This window comes from Bactrocera dorsalis, chromosome 1, assembly GCF_023373825.1.
Source record: "Bactrocera dorsalis isolate Fly_Bdor chromosome 1, ASM2337382v1, whole genome shotgun sequence".
Taxonomy (NCBI): Eukaryota; Metazoa; Arthropoda; class Insecta; order Diptera; family Tephritidae; genus Bactrocera; species Bactrocera dorsalis.
Window position 1 is genome coordinate 77,577,741 of NC_064303.1, and position 19,440 is coordinate 77,597,180.

Below are 19,440 nucleotides of genomic sequence, written 5' to 3' on the forward strand. Positions count from 1 at the left end.
CAACTTAATGATTTCGTCTTCCATTAGCTTTGGTACTACAATTAGTTCCTTTGCAGGATTTTTAAAAAGAATGTCAAATTTTATATAAAAGTCTTCGTATTCGTCTTTTTCTAGAACTTTACGTACTGCCTTTGTCCATTCATCATTAAGTTGAGCTTGCTTTAGCCGTAACTTTAAAGAGTCTTCTAGCATTAAGCAGTACACCCTACTTAAAGCGTCAACGTGGACCATTCTGGATCCTGCTCTATGTTCGATTTCATAGTTAAAGTCCTGAAGAAACAATGCCCATCTCGCTATTTTTGGCGGTACGTCTTTCTTCTTAAGAGTCATCGTGAACGCGTTACAATCTGTCACAATTTTGAAGTGTATACCTAATAGGTATATTCTCCATTTCTTTAAGGCCCGGATAATTCTCTTCCACCGGCTTTGTTTTCCGGCTCATGTATTGTACCGGATGTAAAAGCTGATCGTCCGAACATTTTTGTAATAAAATTGCCCCATATCTCCATTTACTAGCATCTGTATGTACCTCAGTAGCTGCTTTTTGCGAAAATAACTGTAATATAGGCGCTTTTTGTAAATTAGCCTTTAATTGTTGAAATGCCGCGACTTGCTCTTCGCCTAACTTGAAAACCGAATCTTTTCTTAGAAGGTCTGACAAAGGTCTAGCTATCGTTGCGTAGTCCAGTACGAAACGTCGGAAATATGACGTCAACCCCAAAAACCTTTGTAACATTTTTCTGTCGGACGGAAGCGGAAACTTTTGTACAGCAGTCGTCTTTTCTTCCGATATTTTTATGGTACCATTTCCCACTATGTACCCCAGAAATTCAACGCTTCGTTGAAGAAATTGGCATTTTTTCCATTTAATCTTTAACCCGTACGATTCGCTAACTTCTAAAATTTCTCGTAGTTTTTCAATTCCCTCTGTCTCGTCTATTGCGGGGATAATCAAGTCGTCCATATATGTAATTACGGTTCCCTTCTGCATTAGTGGCCGGAAAACAGCATTAACATAACGACAAAAGACAGCTGGTGAGTTTGAAATACCGAATGGAACAACACAAAACTCATATTGACAATTGTGGGTAACGAAAGCGGTAAATTTCCTAGATTGTGAATCTACTGGCACATGGAAAAATCCGTTCGATAAATCTAACGTTGTAAAAACTCGACCCTCTTGAAGGCTATCTAAGACATCGTCCATTACAACCATTGGAAAATTGTCCCTTACAATTTTTTTATTTAATTGTCTATAATCGCAACATAAGCGTCTGTTTCCATCTTTTTTAGGAACTACTACTACCGGAGAAGCATAATTGGAAGAGCTTGGTTGTATTATTCCCTCTTTTAACCAATCTTCTATTTGTTTATCGACAAAACTACGGTCATCGATTGGTAAACGTCTTGGTCGCTGATAGACAGGAATTTCATCTGTCAAAACAATTTCCATCTTAACGGGTGATATGCATTTACCAGATGATTTGTATTTATCAACTAAGCTTTTAACTTCTTTTGCTAATCCCTTACTCAAATGTCCCAAATTCACTGTAGTCTCATCCTTTCTTTCATTTAAACTCATCGCATCAAATTCCTTAATCCACTTATTTTTTGCTTCTATTGGTGCATTTCGTTCTTCTTTCATAACCTGTTTAGAATCCTGCCTCATTTTGTCATTACCTGGTTTATAATCTCTTGAATTATCCTTTTTCTTAAACATTACTTTATCTTCTGTTAAAACAATATCTACGTCTTTTAATATAGCCTTTCCTATCATACTTGCAAATTTAATATCTTGTTCTCTGACTACATGAAATCTGACCTTTAACAAACTAACTCATCTATATGTATAAAAGTATCAAAACTTCCGATTGTCTGAATCACATTTGAGCAAGCGCTATATAGTTTTCTTTTCTCATTGCTTAGAATTGGTTTAAGCCCACTTAGTATCAACGTATCGTAACGTATTAAATTAAGTGAACACCCTGAATCAATTAGAGCTTCGAACCTAAACCCATTTAACCCTCTCATGCCCGAATTAAAATGGGCGTGGCTAAAATTTTTTTGAGTAGACATATAAGCTAGAGTTGACCGCAATATCAACTGACAAAAATTTCAATGTCCTAGCTGTCCTGGTTCAAGAGCTACAGGATGTTGCGTATATGCAACATTGGGCAATGAGGTTATATATTTAAAGTCAAGTTGATTTTTTTTCAAATGCCGTTTATTTATATTTATGTATGATAGGACACGAAACAATTTTTTTGGGGATTGGAACACAAATGCACATTACATTTGCTGCATTTACAGCTTGGAAACCCAGTGCTGCATACTCTACATCTTCCTCTTGTTCCCCATTCCGGCCAATGATTATAACCATCAAGTCGTATTGAATTTGCTGGGTCTGCAAGCAATCAAGTTGTGCGTTGCTTCATATTTGAAATCGCTTGATCCTCGTCCTCGTTTTTGAAGGTCTTTCTCACTGATTAGAGCACAATTTTTCAATCGGTTGCTTCTTATTGTACCAACGGCCAATATGCCTTTTTCTTTCAGAGCAATCATCAAGCTTATTGACGAAAACCAATTGTCAAAAAACAGTTTGAAATTTTGGTTTACTGGCAAATTGGATGATAAAAATAGCACGATATCTGATGAAATACCCAAGCCATAAGTCTTGCACGTTCCTTCTCCAATGTACAGAGTAAAATCATATATAATTCCAGATACACCAGCTCTCGTAAACATTTTGAAACCCCACTTGTGGGGCTTCATTGGAAGATATTGTTTCAAATTATGTTGACCTAAGAAAAGAATGTACTATTGCGTTATTCAGAAATGTACTCACAAATAATAAGTTACCTTTATATGCAATCATTTGCTCATCTATACTTTGGAATTCTTCCTGCGAAATTTCATTGAATTCTTTTTTTATGGCGTCCAACAGAGGCCGAACCTTGTACAACTTGTCATATTCAGGTGTTCCCCTCTGAGGCTGTTTAGAATTATCGTTCAAATGGAAAAACTGTTTAATTTTTTCGAATCTGTTTCTCGGTAATGCATTTTCAACGGCCGCTAGTTTGAAATTGGCCGCCCACGCCATTCTATAAGTTGGTATTTTCACAACTGCAAGATAAAGAAGTATGCCAACAAACCTTTTCATTTCAGGCACAGTACATTTCAATTCTATGCCCTTCGTTTGTATCGCATATAAATTCGTTTCCTCGCATATTTTCTGCCACAGTTCATCCGTAAAGAAAGTACTAAAATATTCTATGGGAGTTTTTACCTCATTGCTGCATAATTCACTTTTCCAAGTGGTCTCGCTTTCCATAATCTCTGCACTTCTCCACTTCAAACTCTTCAAATCAATTTTTTCCATCACCTCCTGTACAACGTTTTCATTTTCATTCAAATCTCCATCATTTTCGCTTCTAATAAATTGGTCAATCAAACCAACTTCCACATTTTCAGCTCTGTTATCCAAATTTTTCAAAGTTTCTTCTATAATTTCCTCCATATTTCGATCTTCTTCTTCTTCATTTTCCTCGTCAGCCGAATCATCCCAATCAAAGTTGGCAAATTTTTCAATCTCAGCTTGAGTCAGACCTTTTGGGCGCATCTTAGAATGTGCATACAAAAAAAGTTTTATTTTTCGAAAATTACCACAATAGACCAATGTTGCATATACGCAACACGACATTTACAAAATTATTACAGACAAACTAAATAATATTTTCATGCGGTTTTTTTTTTTAAATAGTCACTTACCTTTCTTTATTTAGTTGTTGAACTCGTTTTTAGGATGAAGTAATTATTTTAATGTGTTTTATCACTTTTTTAAAACCACGTTTTTTTGCACAATGAATTTGTCAACTACGCTCTCGGGAAAAGAGCTACTAACTGAACGCGTGTGCAGCTGACCACCGAACAATTAGCTGTAAGCTCACTCAACACGTGCAGCTATATTTCTCCGAAAGGTTCAAAACAAAAAATTTAAAATAACGGTAGTTAGAAGCTCATAAATCCAATGTTGCATATACGCAACATCGGGCATGAGAGGGTTAAATTAACTGTTTTGAAATGTAATTCTTCATCAACGACTGGTTGAAAACTTGTATTTCCTAAAGTGTTTATGCTACTTGATTCGATTTTAACTTCTCTAGCTCCCTTGACTTTATTATTTTTGCACTCAAACGAACGATGTCCCATCTCATTACATTTAAAGCATTTATATTGTTTTTGTGGACATTGAGCTGCTACGTGGAATTTGTCTCCGCACTTGAAACATCTTTTACCTAGTTCTTCTTTTGTCTTGTTAGAGGATGTATCATTTACTATTTTTCCTATCCCTGAGTTGTAACTATTTCCGTATCTTTTCGTAAATTTTGATTTGTTCTTTTAGTTCTATATTTTTAGCTTGATACAAAATTGCCTTATTGAACTTGGTATCTGGAACCCCTTCTATGAAATAATCTATAATGCTTTCTTAGTCTAGACTAATCTGTTTGCCTACCTCCATGAGATGATACAAGTATTCCCGAAAAGTTTCGTTTGCTTGTTTGCGGCGATTTTTCAACAACCTATGCACATCTGCAGAAGATAGTTTGCGACCAAACTCATTAATTAATGATAACTTCAGAGCTTCCCAACTATTTAAATTATTCTGACTCCTAACAAAAAGCTTAGCGGCACCACGAAGAAGCTGTTTGCCATAAACAAATCTCTGAAGATCATTCCATTTTACTATTTCTGCATTATTTTCAAATTCGCTTACCCACCCTCGAATATCTACAGACCCTTCTCCTGAAAAAACGTTAACACAATCTCCTAAATCTTTTAGAGTAAACTGTTGTTGTTGCACGATAAGCGGTGAGGACCGTAAGTTGGTGGTTCCACCTACGTCTTCGTAAACTGACTGGTTGAACTCTTCGTCACTAGCCCTATTTCCCGATAAGTCGTAGTGTTGGATAAGTCTTTCCTGAAGATCACGTTTTTGACCTGTAGTCGAAATACCCAATTCCCTCAACTTCTCTTTCAGTCCGTTGACAGTTAAAGTCGTTATTTCGTTTAAGTCCATCTTAGTATTAACAATATGTAAGAATATACTTATTTTTATATTAATTCTAATTATAGATTTGATTCGAATTCTTCTTAGAAAATTATTTTTACTTTTAAAATGCTGTACTTCTCTTTTTCTTTACGAAATCGTTTTGTTTGTTCTTTTAGATTAATTTTAATTTGATTGAAATTCTTCTTAGCAAATTATTTTTACTTTTACAATGCTGTACTTCTCTTTTTCTTTACGAATTCGTTTTGTTTGTTCTTTTAGATTAATTTTAATTTGATTGAAATTCTTCTTAGCAAATTATTTTTACTTTTACAATGCTGTACTTCTCTTTTTCTTTACGAAATCGTTTTGTTTGTTCTTTTAGATTAATTTTAATTTGATTGAAATTCTTCTTAGCAAATTATTTTTACTTTTACAATGCTGTACTTCTCTTTATCTTTAAAAGCTTCTTTTGTTTAAATTATTCTTCTTATGATTTAAACATTTTTACATCTTCTTCATATGATTCAACATTTTTCCATCTTCTTTTATTTGAGAATTTTCTTCTGACAATTTATAAATTTTTACACTTCTTCTTATGATTCAACATTTTTCCATCTTCTTTTATTTGAAATTATTCTTCTGATAATTTAAAAAATTTTTACATCTTCTTCTTATGATTCAAACATTTTTCCATCTTCTTTTATATTACTTCTTTTTTTTTTTGAAATTATACTTCTGATAATTTAAAAAATTTTACATCTTCTTTTGAAACACTTCTCTTCTATAAGTTATTCTTCTTAAGATTCAAACTTTTACACTTTAACACTTTTACTAGCTGAACACTTAGAGCGTGCAGTGATGACCAGATGTATGCCTTACACCTCCACGACGGACCAATTGTCTAATAACAGGCTTAGAATATCCCTTGATGCTATCACGTAAAACTCCACGATGACGGTCAGCACCACCTTTACTTACTTTTCACTTCGTTCTGAACACTGCACGCTTTATTAAGACTCCACGAATTTCTTCACCTATCAAACCAGATATACGCCTTACGCCTCCACGACGAACCAAATGTTTGTTACTTCGTTCTGAATACTGCACGCTTTATTAAGACTCCACGAATTTCTTCACTTTTAAAACCAGATATACGCCTTACATCTCCACGACGAACCAAATTTTTGTTACTTCGTTCTGAATACTGCACGCTTTATTAAGACTCCACGAATTTCTTCACTTTTAAAACCAGATATACGCCTTACATCTCCACACCTTTATTTAAAACTTTTTCCAAGTCCTGGCTGAGCCCCCAATTTGTAGGATGTGACTTATTTTATTTTTATTAACTTTACAATTAAAATTTATAATTTAAAAATTATTTGAAAAATACACTTGTTGTTCGTTTGGCTGTCCGATGTTGAATGCTTCGTTTTCTCGTCTTCTAGCTTTTTTATAACGCTTCCAAGAATTCAACGCAAGCGTCCCAACGCTTCTAAGAACTCAACGCAAGCGTCCTTACGCTTCGCTGAGTTCTTGTTCTAGTCCATAGTTGCATTTTGTCTTCGTCGTGTTCAGTAACATAGTCGTGTTCAGTAACCTAGTCGTGTTCAGTAACTTAGTCGTGTTCAGTACCCTAGTCGTGTTCGGTACTCTACACTCGACACCACATGTATATATAGTATATAAGTACATTGACATTCGGTAATGTAATGTGGTCTGGAAAAGGGAAGTTAATAAATGTATTAGTACTTAAATTTTCAATAGTATAATATAGTATTAGCTTACCAGTTATTTAATTTTTCAACCGTCTTATTGAGCACCGTGGACATTGCAGTGAGAGCTTGGGTCATTTGGCTCAATACAATGTTTTTGCTTATCTCTTCTTTCCCGCGTAATTGTTGCAATTACTCATTTTGCTCTACAAACTGTTGCTGTAGTCTAACTGGACCTGTATATTACCTTAAAGAATGTTATTTTTATATATTTCTGACTGGCCGTCCGTGCAAGTGATAACTTGAACAACAGTGAAGCTCGTTGTAATCTTATATCGCAGGAAATATGCAACCAATTCCAACTTAATCTAGTGTATAACATCCTGTTTCCTGTGTTTTCATTTGCTTTCAGTAGTTGGGTTGGTAGACATAACGTTTTGGTAGGCAATATTTTTATTAAACGTATTTAAAATGAAAATCAATCTTAAGATTTGTTCGCTTAGAATTTCATAATTTCAAAATTGCTGTTCATACTAAATACAAAATTTTGAAGGGAGTACTTAAATATTTTCTAATTGTTTAATGACAACGTGCATGTAACTAAATTTAATTGAACTCTAAGGGCTATTTTTATATGTATTATTTTCCAAATGTAAATCCCAGCTATACGAAATTTTGCATGAGATATTTTAGTTTGAGTGCTAAGTAATTTTTTATAATATACATACATACATATGTATGTATGTACATATTTTTGCTACGTTTATAAAAATTGATGTTTTTAGTGCGAGACCGTGATTCAATTATTAGAGATTCGGAATTAATCAGTTACTCAGTTACAGTTACTCTAAAGACTGTAACGAAAAGAAACTGCACACTTTATATTCAATATTTCTCATGAAGTAGCCATTGGATCAAAATGCGGTAAGTACCGTAAGAAAGCGCCGCCGCTTTTTTTGTAAATTTATGGCTTATTGTATAAAAACGGTCCAAAAGTGTTTTCCCTTATTCACTCAAAAAGCAATGCTTAATTAACACACGAAATGCTTTATGATCCATTTTTTGGTAAACTAACACAAGTTGCTTTACAGAAATTCTATATTTTTTTAATACCTAATAGAAATAATATAGATGGTAGTAGTAGAGTAATAGTATTGTCTATGTATGTGTCAGCCTCAGTAAAGCGCGGACGGGTCCTTTGCCACACTTTTCTTGGAATTAAAAGAAAAAGAAAAATTTCCCGCAAATGTCGAGAATTGAGCTCAAAAAGTGACATTTTCAGTTGAGAATATGTTAGGGATGCCAACAAATCTCTACAAATATTTTCTTGGGTTAATGTTGACACATTTGTCCAAGATCGATATAAAACGATTTAATCGACCAGTGCTTGACCCTAGACATCTATTGGAAAACGGCGGAAGCAAAGTTGAGTAGAATGGTCTCAAAATCATTACCAGGTTCCCAATTTTGTGCGTAACAATTGAAATAGAAAAATTTGGCGAGAAAATACACATCTAGCAGGCTATTTGCCCTTGCGGCCTCAGGATCACTCCACTTTTCACAAATGATAGTACCCGGCCGAGAATTATAGGGGATGTATGAACCGTCCTTTTATACCATTTTATAAGAAACACATCGTGTCAACATTATTTTGTACCGATTTAGTAGTTTTAATTAAAATGCATTACAACTCTTCTAATTGTTATTAAAAAAAGTTACAAACAAAAATAATTAAATCCGTGATGTTACAAATAAAACATTGTGTTTAAATGTGTTAAGTATCTGCCCCTTCTATCCGGAAAAACAGGCACACACTAATGCAACACATCCAATGACACCATACTCATACATCACTACATAACCCAACTCACCACACTTCTACATCAATCAACCCACTTATCAAAAGGGCTGGGCAAAAGGATGGCGAACACATTCGTTTTAGATACATTCGCTTATACGAATGCGCGATAACACCTCACGCTTCTCTACGGTTATCCAATTCACCAATCCTGTGCGCGTTAATTCGAGTCGTCCACGATACTTCAAGTCATCGATCCATCAGCAACCACCAGGCTGCAATCGTTATATGTATATACATACATCCATTCGTTTTGTGACACCAGGTAGCACCATATACGATCCCGTTCAACTCGATCGCCAACACCGGCAAACCATCTTCGTCATTGGAGTTTCGCGAATATTTAATTTAATAACTTTATCAAATATTTCGTGACTGTATAAAATATCAATTTATTGTTCTAAATAAAATTGTTATAGAAGAAAACAAAGTGTATACAAACATCTTCTTTTTAACTAAAGCATGGCGTGCGATCTAAATAAAATGTGTATCAATTAATCATGGTCCTTCGAGCCTTAACGAAAGGCACCTTTGGTTTACAAACAAACAGACATATTAAATTCAAAAACAATTTTGGCAAAATTCAAATGCGATAATGAAAGTGAAAGATATATAGTACATACAGAAAGTGCCGTGGAGAAAACCAAAACACAAAGTGCAGTGACTCAAACAGAAAAAAAAACAAATAAAGCAAGCAAATTGATATATACTTACAGCCCGATTCTGTGCACTTGATAAATTTACCATCTTGCTTATTTATCAATATTGATTATTTATCAAGTCTTTGGTATTCTGTGTCAAAAACCAAAAGCTCTTTTGTAGATAAATTATCAAGATGTCAAATGCTCTTGACAAATTCAACAACTGTTTGTGAAAATATTGTGTACACATTTTAATTGTAATTTTGATTGAAATTAAATAAAATAAAATGGAAGAAGACATATTATTATTGTTGCTGTTAGAAGAGGAGGAAAATTTAGAAAATAGAAATCGCGCGCGTTATTTCAGGAGTTTGAGGGATTCTACTGATCCATTTGCCCTCAGTGAAAGTGAGTTCATGAAAAATTTCCAACTGCTGCGTGATATTTGCCGGAGTCTAATAGATGACTTACGGCCTCATGATCAACAAAAGACTTCATTGCCTTTGACCATTAAAGTCCTGGCAACTTTAAATTTCTTTGGTCACGGTTCCTACCAAAAATGTGTCGGTAATAACTGCAACTTGCCAATGAGTCAGTCGTCACTCTCGAGAAGTATGCGGGCCGTGGCCAAACTTATAGTAAAAGTTAAAGGAGAAGAAATAAAATTTCCTAGTTCCACTGAGGAAGAAAATATAGTCAGAACCGGGTATGTACATACATGTGTATTAAAACAATTGGATTCATCTAAATTCACTGAGTTCAATTTTCAGATTTTTCCAAAATACGGAATAAAGAGTACTATAGGAGCAATCGACTGTACACATGTTGCAATTATTGCTCCTGCGTCAAATAATATTGAACGTTCCCTTGGCTTATAAAGGGTGATTTTTTAAGAGCTTGATAACTTTTTAAAAAAAAAAAACGCATAAAATTCATCGGTTCTCAATCGGTTCTTTATTTGAAACGTTAGATTGGTTCATGACATTTACTTTTTGAAGATAATTTCATTTAAATGTTGACCGCGGCTGCGTCTTAGGTGGTCCATTCGGAAAGTCCAATTTTGGGCAACTTTTTCGAGCATTTCGGCCGGAATAGCCCGAATTTCTTCGGAAATGTTGTCTTCCAAAGCTGGAATAGTTGCTGGCTTATTTCTGTAGACTTTAGACTTGACGTAGCCCCACAAAAAATAGTCTAAAGGCGTTAAATCGCATGATCTTGGTGGCCAACTTACGGTCCATTTCTTGAGATGAATTGTTGTCCGAAGTTTTTCCCTCAAAATGGCCATAGAATCGCCGAGCTGTGTGGCATGTAGCGCCCATCTTGTGAAACCACATGTCAACCAAGTTCAGTTCTTCCATTTTTGGCAACAAAAAGTTTGTTAGCATCGAACGATAGCGATCGCCATTCACCGTAACGTTGTCGTCCAACAGCATCTCTTTGAAAAAGTACGGTCCAATGATTCCACCAGCGTACAAACCACACCAAACAGTGCATTTTTCGGGATGCATGGGCAGTTCTTGAACGGCTTCTGGTTGCTCTTCACCCCAAATGGCGGCAATTTTGCTTATTTACGTAGCCATTCAACCAGAAATGAGCCTCATCGCTGAACAAAAATTTGTCGATAAAAAATTTTCGAAACCGAACACTGGATTTTGGTAATAAAATTCAATGATTTGCAAGCGTTGCTCGTTAGTAAGTCTATTCATGATGAAATGTCAAAGCATACTGAGCATCTTTCTCTTGACACCATGTCTGAAATCCCACGTGATCTGTCAAATACTAATGCATGAAAATCCTAACCTCAAAAAAATCACCCGTTATTTAAATAGGAAGGGCTTCTACAGCATTAATGTCGAAGCGGTATGTTTTGTTGTGTATAAACTTAATAACTGACATACATAAGTTAACTTTCTCAGGTATGTGATCACCGTTTATGCTTCACGTTTCTAAGTGCTAAATTTCCGGGTGCGACACATGACTCTGGAATTTGGGCAACTTCTGACCTACGAGAGCATCTCATTCGTCAACACACCAATGACTCTGTAGGGCAACGAAGGTAGTCGTGGCTGATTGGTGACCAAGGTTACCCTTTAGAACCTTGGCTCTTAACACCGGTCGGAAATCCTAGTACTTCTCAAGAGCGAAAGTATAATAAGCTATATTGTACTGCCAGAAATTGTGTTGAAAGAGCGTTCGGAGTTTTAAAATCGTGCTTCAGATGTTTGCATGTTATTCCCATGAAACGTCCGCATTAATAATAAGCAGTTGTGTTATACTGCATAATATAATTACGAAATCTGGTATCACCATGGACGCGGTGGACAACGAGGTTGAAGAAGACTCTGACCATGTAGTTAATTCCGGTGACTCTTTGCAGTATACACGAGAAGGTGAAAGGATAAGGGCAAGATATATATCTACACTTTAACACATTATTACACTATACACTACATTACTATGTACTAACAATATGCAAATATACACTGCACAATGACATTACACATTAACCTACTCCTGTTACATTATCCTTCTATTATTACACAATATAACGACTGCTAACAATATGTGTATACACAAGTCATATGTAAACAGAATATCTAAACAGAAGCACACATCACCGCACTTAAAAGTAACCCCTGCATAGCCTGTGTCAGGCACATGCTAAGCTGCTCGGTCTGAGTCACGACATCTTCAGCTACAGAATAACACAACCAGATATAATTATTAACAACATTGTTTCATTAGTTTAATTCATTAGTTTGAATAATTTATTTTAATAAAAACAAAGTCCATTAACATACATACATATGGATATGTACAAACAAGAAAACTAAAATTTGAAAAATAAGGAATTAAAAAAAATATAAAATTCAGTCTTCCAACTCTAATGACCAGAGTTTTGTTTTAAAACATTTATTAACTCTGCGACAACTCTTGTTAGGTAATGGATGGCATGAATTACTTCCCGGTGCTCCCGACGCTGTTCCTCTTCACGATGTTGCCTGTGTTCTTCAGCAGCATTCCTGTTTGCTATGTTAGCAATAAGAGTACTAATTAGCTTATTGCGCTCCCCTCGTGATGGCCGTGATGTCCTGGCATCCGAATCGGTGTCAATCTTAAAAAAAAAAATATTTATTAAAAACTACGTAAAGGCATATGTATGTTTGTATGTATGGATATATATATATGGGCACATGTAAATGCATATGCATTATGCAAATATGTATACATATACATATATGCATAACTATGTATTATGTATAGGTACTCATATAGATACGAGTATATTGGTGCGAATTCTTGGGCTCCAAATTTAAAGTTTGTTAAATTATTAAAAAGTTCGTATGAAGCTAAAAACTTGGGTTCATATGGCTTTTCTTTGCGAATAAATAAAAAAAACGTTAACTTCGGTTGCACCGAAGCTAAATACCCTTCATAGGTGCATTTCTGTTAGTAACTATGTGTTCAGTTTGTATGAAAACTATATGCTATAGCAATCCGATCTGAACAATTTCTTCGGAGATTACATTGTTGGCTTAAAAAAAAATCTATACCAAATTTCGTGAATTTATCTCGTCAAATGTGAAAGTTTTCCATACAAGAACTTGATTCCGATTGTTCAGTTTGTATGGCAGCTATATGCTATAGTAATCCGATCGGAACAATTTCTTCGGAGATTACATTGTTGCCTTAAAAAATAATCTGTACCAGATTTTGTGAATTTATCTCGTCAAATGTGAAAATTTTCCATACAAGAACATGATTCCGATCGTTCAGTTTGTATGGCAGCTATATGCTATAGTAATCCGATCGGAACAATTTCTTCGGAGATTACATTGTTGCATTAAAAAATAATCTATACCAAATTTCGTGAATATATCTGGTCAAATGTGAAAGTTTTCCATACAAGAACTTGATTCCGATCGTTCAGTTTGTATGGCAGCTATATGTTATAGTGGTCCGATATCGGCAGTTCCGACAAATGAGCAGCTTCTTGAAGAGAAAATGACGTTTGCAAAATTTCAAAACGATATCTTAAAAACTGAGGGACTAGTTTAGTTTGTATATATACAGACAGACGGACGGACGGAGGGACGGACAGACAGACGGACATGGCTAAATCGACTCAGCTCGACATACTGATCATTTATATATATACTTTATAGAGTTTCCGACCCTTCCTTCTGGGTGTTACAAACATCGTGACAAACTTAATATACCCTGTTCAGGGTATAAAAAGAAAAAAAAGCCACTGCGTTTAACTAGTGGCCAGGGGTTTATGTACTTGGATACATTGTAGAATAAAATAGAAATTACATACCTGATTATCCGGGCTAAATAACGGTGAATCATATGGAGATTGTGCTGAATTTGGCGATTGTAGTGGGTTTGGCGATGGCAGTGGGTTTGGCGATGGTAGTGGACCTGGCGATGGTAGTGGGTTTGACGATGGTAGTGGGTTTGGCGAAGGTAGTGGGGTTGGCGACAATAATAGGCTTAGCAGTGGTGCTGAACTAGGCAGTCTACTTTCAGTAGATGATATTAGACACTCAATTATCGACGATTCTACAATTTGTTTTCGCGGCAGCCCTAAACCAAAGCTTTCAATAGTTTCCACTCCATCCACAGCTACTGATCCAAAAGCTGCCAAAGATTTTTGCTCGAAATCGGTCAACGGCTTGCCACAGGGCCCTCCTCCAGTGAGCCTCTGCTCCATTTTTAAGCGCCTTGCCCGCGTACGTAGTTGACTCTTCCAAACACCCATTGTCTGTAAATCAAAATCATTTAACAAATGTAGAAAATATCAGACGAAGTACCTCTTTCCACTTAGCTGCAGTACGAGATGGCCCTCTGCACGCATTGAACTGCTCCGCCAGCTGCCGCCACAAATCCTGCATTTGTCGAGGCGATTTTGGCGTATTTTTTCCTCTACCGATTTCCGGATGCGCCCGGCAAAATAACGTAAGTTTTTAATTGTTCCTGCGTAGCACGTTGGTTTTTTGGTTTCCTATAAATTGAATTAAATATTAAACCATATATTTCTTTAAAATTAACAATTAATAATAATGAATACTTACGTTGTTGAAGAATCCATTTCGCACTAAACAGCTGATTTCTGTTTACATTATTTTGTTCACCACAGTATGGTGAAAAGCGATTCGCACTGAAGCTTTAAGTTTTATCAATATTTGCACAGAATAACAAAAAGCTTTTGGCTTGATAAAAATCTTGATAAATAAACAATATTTTGATAATTTGTTAAGTGCACAGAATCGGTCTGTTATACTTACACCCCTATTCTGTGCATATGACAAATTAATAAAATATTGACAATTAACTCAAATATTTATCAAGCGAGAAATATTTTGGTATTCTGTGACAATCTTGATAAAAGTAAAAGCTTCAATTCGCAAAGCTTCTCCCCACACGTGTGGTGAACAAAATAATGTAAATAAAAACAGCTGATTTCTATTCAAATTATATTGATAGCAATATGCGTGCAGTTAATTGCTACTATGATGCTTTTTATTCCAAATTTTCTAAAAAATCTGGAATATATTTCAAATAAATTTACTTAAATTAGTATGTTATTAATACTTGCCCCGATTTTATAAAATTTTCTTCCTCACTTTCACAATAAGTTTTGCTACAGCCCGAAATGGACGACTGACTCATGGGCACGTCAACTTGCCTTGTTACCTACACATTACTGGTATGAGCCGTGTCCAAAGAAGTTCAAAGCTGCTAGAACTCTTAGAGTTAAAGGTAGTGAGGGTAAATTTCACGAGTTAATCGAAAATTTTGCGCAAAGGTATTCTCACTCAAAGAAAATGGATGGCTATCATCACGTAAACATTTTAAATGCCGCGCGCGATTCCCATTCTCACAATTTTCAGCTTCGTTTAACAATAATAACATATCTTCCATTTTTACAACAAGATGCACAAACAGATATTTAATTCATAACGAGCACTGTCAAGAGCATATGACATCTTAACAACTTATAAAGAAAAGAACTTTTTATTTCAGACACAGAATACGAAATGCTTCATAAATTTCAAATTTTGACAAATTATAAATATGTTGAATTTGTCAAGTGCACAGAATAGGGGTGTTAGTAATACAAAAATAACAAAATAGGTGAAGTGACAAAAACCAAAACAAATTGCAAAGAAAATCGAAGCAAATACAAATTACAACACATGTGTTCATAACAGGAAAAACCATACGAGTGCTGTGAAAAAAAAAACAAAAACAGTGCAGTGAACAAGCAGAACAATAAACAAAAACCAACATTATTATATGTATAATATATAAGAAAAAAAAAGAAAAAAAATAAAGTGCAGTACAATGCACTAAAAATATTACATACATTCGGACATACACAGTAAAACAGTTCCAGCAAACAAACAAAAAAAAAAAACAACACAAACGTGCGAAATTTAAAAACGTCTAAATAATAAAACACAACAAAACTACGCAAAAACGAAGCTATCGGGCGCGATAATTAGAACAAATACATATATGTACATGCAATCATCATCAAGCTACCTGGTTGTCTCCGGATCGAAAAACTACCAACCAGATCGATCATGTTGTGATAGACGGAAGACACGTCTCTAGTGTTTTAGATGTGCGTGCGCTCCGAGGTCCTAACATCGACTGGACCACTATCTTTTTGCAGCCAAGATTCGCACCCGCTTCTGTGCAGCAAAAAACACACGCCAATAAACACAAGGAAGGTTCGACGTCAAGAAGCTGCAATCACAACAGACAGCCGAACGCTTTTCTACTCGGCTTGCACCCCTGCTTTCTGAGAGCACTCGTCAACAACTCGGTATAAGCGAACTGTCATGGCATTTCAAACTCCTTACGTACAGCTGCAACCGAAACCATTGGCTTTCGGAAAGTGCAAAAGAACAGCTGGTACGACGAGGAGTGCCGTGTCGCAGCGGAGAGAAAAAAGACTGCCTACCTCTCAACGTTACGATCGACCACAACACGTGAGGGATGGGATAGATACCGAGAGCTGAAGAGGGAAGCGAGACGCATCTGCAGACAGAAAAAGAAAGAGGCCGAAATGCGTGAGTACGAAGAGCTGGATAAGCTGGCCGACAGGGGTAATGCTCGAAAATTCTACGAAAAAATGCGGCGGCTTACAGAAGGTTTCAAGACCGGAGCATACTCTTGTAGAACCCCCAAAGGTGATCTAGTCTCCGATGCCCAGAGCATACTTAAATTATGGAGGAAACACTTCTCCAGTCTGCTGAATGGCAGTGAACGCACAACGCCAGGAGAAGGCGAACCCGATTCCCCAATCGATGACGATGGAGCAGACGTTCCATTACCCGACCATGAAGAAGTTGGAATAGCAATTGCCCGCCTGAAAAACAACAAAGCGGCAGGGGCCGACGGATTGCCGGCCGAGCTATTCAAACACGGCGGCGAAAAACTGATAAGGAGCATGCTTCAGCTTCTTTGTAAGATATGGTCGGACAAAAGCATGCCCAACGATTGGAATTTAAGTGTGCTCTGCCCAATCCTTAAAAAAGGAGACAATCTGCGCCAACTACCGTGGGATTAGCCTCCTCAACATCGCATATCAGGTTCTATCGAGCGTATTGTGTGAAAGATTAAAGCCCACCGTCAACAAACTGATTGGGTCTTATCAGTGTGGCTTTAGACCTGAAATCAACAACCGACCAGATATTCACCATGCGCCAAATCTTGGAAAATACCCGTGAAAGGAGAATCGCGACTTGCTCTCTCGTCACTGTTGACAGTCATAACTTTGAAGTTGTAGATAATTTCGTCTATCTTGGAACTAGCGTCAATAACAACGTTAGCCTCGAAATCCAACGAAGGATTACTCTTGCCATCAGGTGCTACTTCGGACTGAGTAGGCAATTGAAAAGTAAAGTCCTCTCTCGACGAACAAAAGCCGAACTCTATAAGTCGCTCATAATTCCCGTCCTGCTATATGGTGCAGAGGCTTGGACGATGTCAACAACGGATGACTCGGCGTTGCGAGTTTTCGAGAGAAAAGTTCTGCGAAAGATTTATGGTCCTTTGCGCGTTGGTAACGGCGAATACCGCATTCGATGGAACGATGAGCTGTATGAGTTATACGACGACATTGACATAGTTCAGCGAATTAAAAGACAGCGGCTACGCTGGCTAGGTCATGTTGTCCGGATGGACGAAAACACTCCAGCTTTGAAAATATTCGACGCAGTACCCGCCACGGAAAGCAGAGGAAGAGGAAGACCTTCACTCCGTTGGAAGGACCAAGTGGAGAAGGACCTGGCTTCGCTAGGAATATCAAATTGGCGCCACGTAGCGAAAAGAAGAAACGACAAAGGACTACTAAGTGAGCGTAGACATTTAATATTTTATATGCATATACAGTGTAATCCATTTATAATGGACTCGCTTAAGATGGAAACTCTGTTATTATGTACCTCTTTGTCAAGTCCCAGTTCAAACATATGTAAAAAACTCGGTTAAAATATACGCGGTTATAATGGACTCCGGTTATAATAGACAATAAAATCGGATTTTGTCCATTATAACCGAGGCTTTCAAAATCAAATTTCAAAATAAAGTTGGCAATCAGTTGGCAATAAGCAAAATTTTGTACTTCCCCAAATTCGATCAAGAGACACAATCAGTCTCTGCAGCAGAAAATGTTCATTTTTTCTTGGAAATAAGTCAAAGAAGTCAAACAACTTCTGCGGTGGGCTGAAAGTGGCATTCGTTGGCTTTTCATTGTTCAAATGCAATCAATTTGCTCAATAAACTCGAAATCAAACTACAAAAAGATTTCAGGCATTCACCCAAAAGAAAATCACTGACTTTTTTCAATAGACTTAATTAAACTTATTATTTTCTTAATTTTGTATTTTTATTCATAAACTTTATTGCTTGAATAAAAAAACACATTGAATTTACTTTTTGAGTTAAAAATTTTATTTTCTGATTAGATGGACACTCGGTTATAATGAACAATTTGACATGGTCCCGTGGAGTCCATTATAACCGGATTACACTGTACATATGTATGTATAGACATGAAAAAATAACCTATATATAATAACCAAGGGCATAAACATATGTAAATTAGGATTATAACATAAAAAACAAGACAAGAGAGGCAAAAAATACAAACATAGATACATATAAGCCCCTTCACCTTTTTTCAATTCCGTCTCCGCGATCTCTTCTCAGACATATATAAATACCCAGCGGGATAATGGTTCCCCGCTTACATTTTTCTTTGAAGAATGCTTCGAAGAAAATTCTATGTAGAATTCTTCGATACCAGGTAATGCATAAAAGTAGCTATGCGGCTAAATTCTACTGTGTTCATATTTACAAGTTAAGTAAGTACATGAAAAACGACAAATAAAAATTGATGAAATAAAACTTATAAGTAAATTTTTTCATTATTTCGTCAAATCATTAGGCAAAAAGTTGATTACTATTTGGTAAGTTTTTCGTGTTTTTAACATTGAAAGACATAGATTCAAATTTATAAACATACACTTTCAACTTTTTTGTAGAATGTGTGAAAATTGAAGACTTCACCGTATCAGAGTATATTCCCCAAATTCAAAAAAATATCAAACTCGCCAAAGGCAGTTTTTTGAAGTCTCGTTGCTTGGAAAAAAACGGAAAGAGACTCAGCCACAAAATTAAAAGAAAGCCATAATACTTATTTTCTTAAATACTTATTTTCATAACGAATTTCATACATGTATTTTCATAAATAAAGCAAAATTAATATGCAATTTTTTCTATTCTACTTTTGACCTTAGCATAGAAGAATTCTCTGTTAACTGTGGCATCGAAGAATTCTTCGTTCCTATGGTAAGCGAAAGGGGTGATCTGTTACTTTTCGTAGGACATCGCCGTGTTAATTTTCATCGGTCGGAGCAAGCGATACAATGATGCTGCATCGTTTACCTTGCTCGCTTACCAATGTCTACCATATCCCGCTGGCTATATTTGTACATATAATCATACGACAAAGAATCTGCCTGTGACACTAAACAAAATCTCAACAAATTACATATTAACACATATTAGTACAAACATATATTCAAAGTCCATATTGGCAACTATCCGGCAATACCCCTTGTTCTTTGGCAAACAAAAACAAGCAGGATTGCATAC

At 36.0% G+C, this 19,440-nt stretch overlaps 1 protein-coding gene and 1 long non-coding RNA gene across 3 annotated transcripts; one reads left to right on the top strand and one right to left on the bottom strand.

The window, feature by feature from the left end:
- Nucleotides 1-1,975: 1,975 nt before the first annotated feature.
- Nucleotides 1,976-5,477, bottom strand: LOC125776875 (piggyBac transposable element-derived protein 1-like). 2 transcript variants are annotated; one of them, XM_049450623.1, is made up of 3 exons: nucleotides 3,769-5,474; nucleotides 2,860-3,619; nucleotides 1,976-2,801 (listed from the first exon to the last, which is right to left on the bottom strand). In XM_049450623.1, exons 2-3 carry the CDS (start codon nucleotides 3,617-3,619, stop codon nucleotides 2,380-2,382), a joined length of 1,182 nt encoding a protein of 393 aa, XP_049306580.1. In that variant the 5' UTR covers nucleotides 3,769-5,474; the 3' UTR covers nucleotides 1,976-2,379. The 2 variants fall into 2 exon arrangements, with proteins under 2 accessions (XP_049306580.1, XP_049306575.1); XM_049450618.1 differs by having other exon boundaries at nucleotides 2,860-5,477.
- Nucleotides 5,478-11,082: 5,605 nt separating this feature from the next.
- On the top strand, nucleotides 11,083-18,833 carry LOC125777082 (uncharacterized). Its single transcript, XR_007422091.1, has 2 exons — nucleotides 11,083-11,124; nucleotides 11,181-18,833. It is a non-coding gene; the product is annotated as an uncharacterized LOC125777082 (long non-coding RNA).
- Nucleotides 18,834-19,440: the final 607 nt, after the last annotated feature.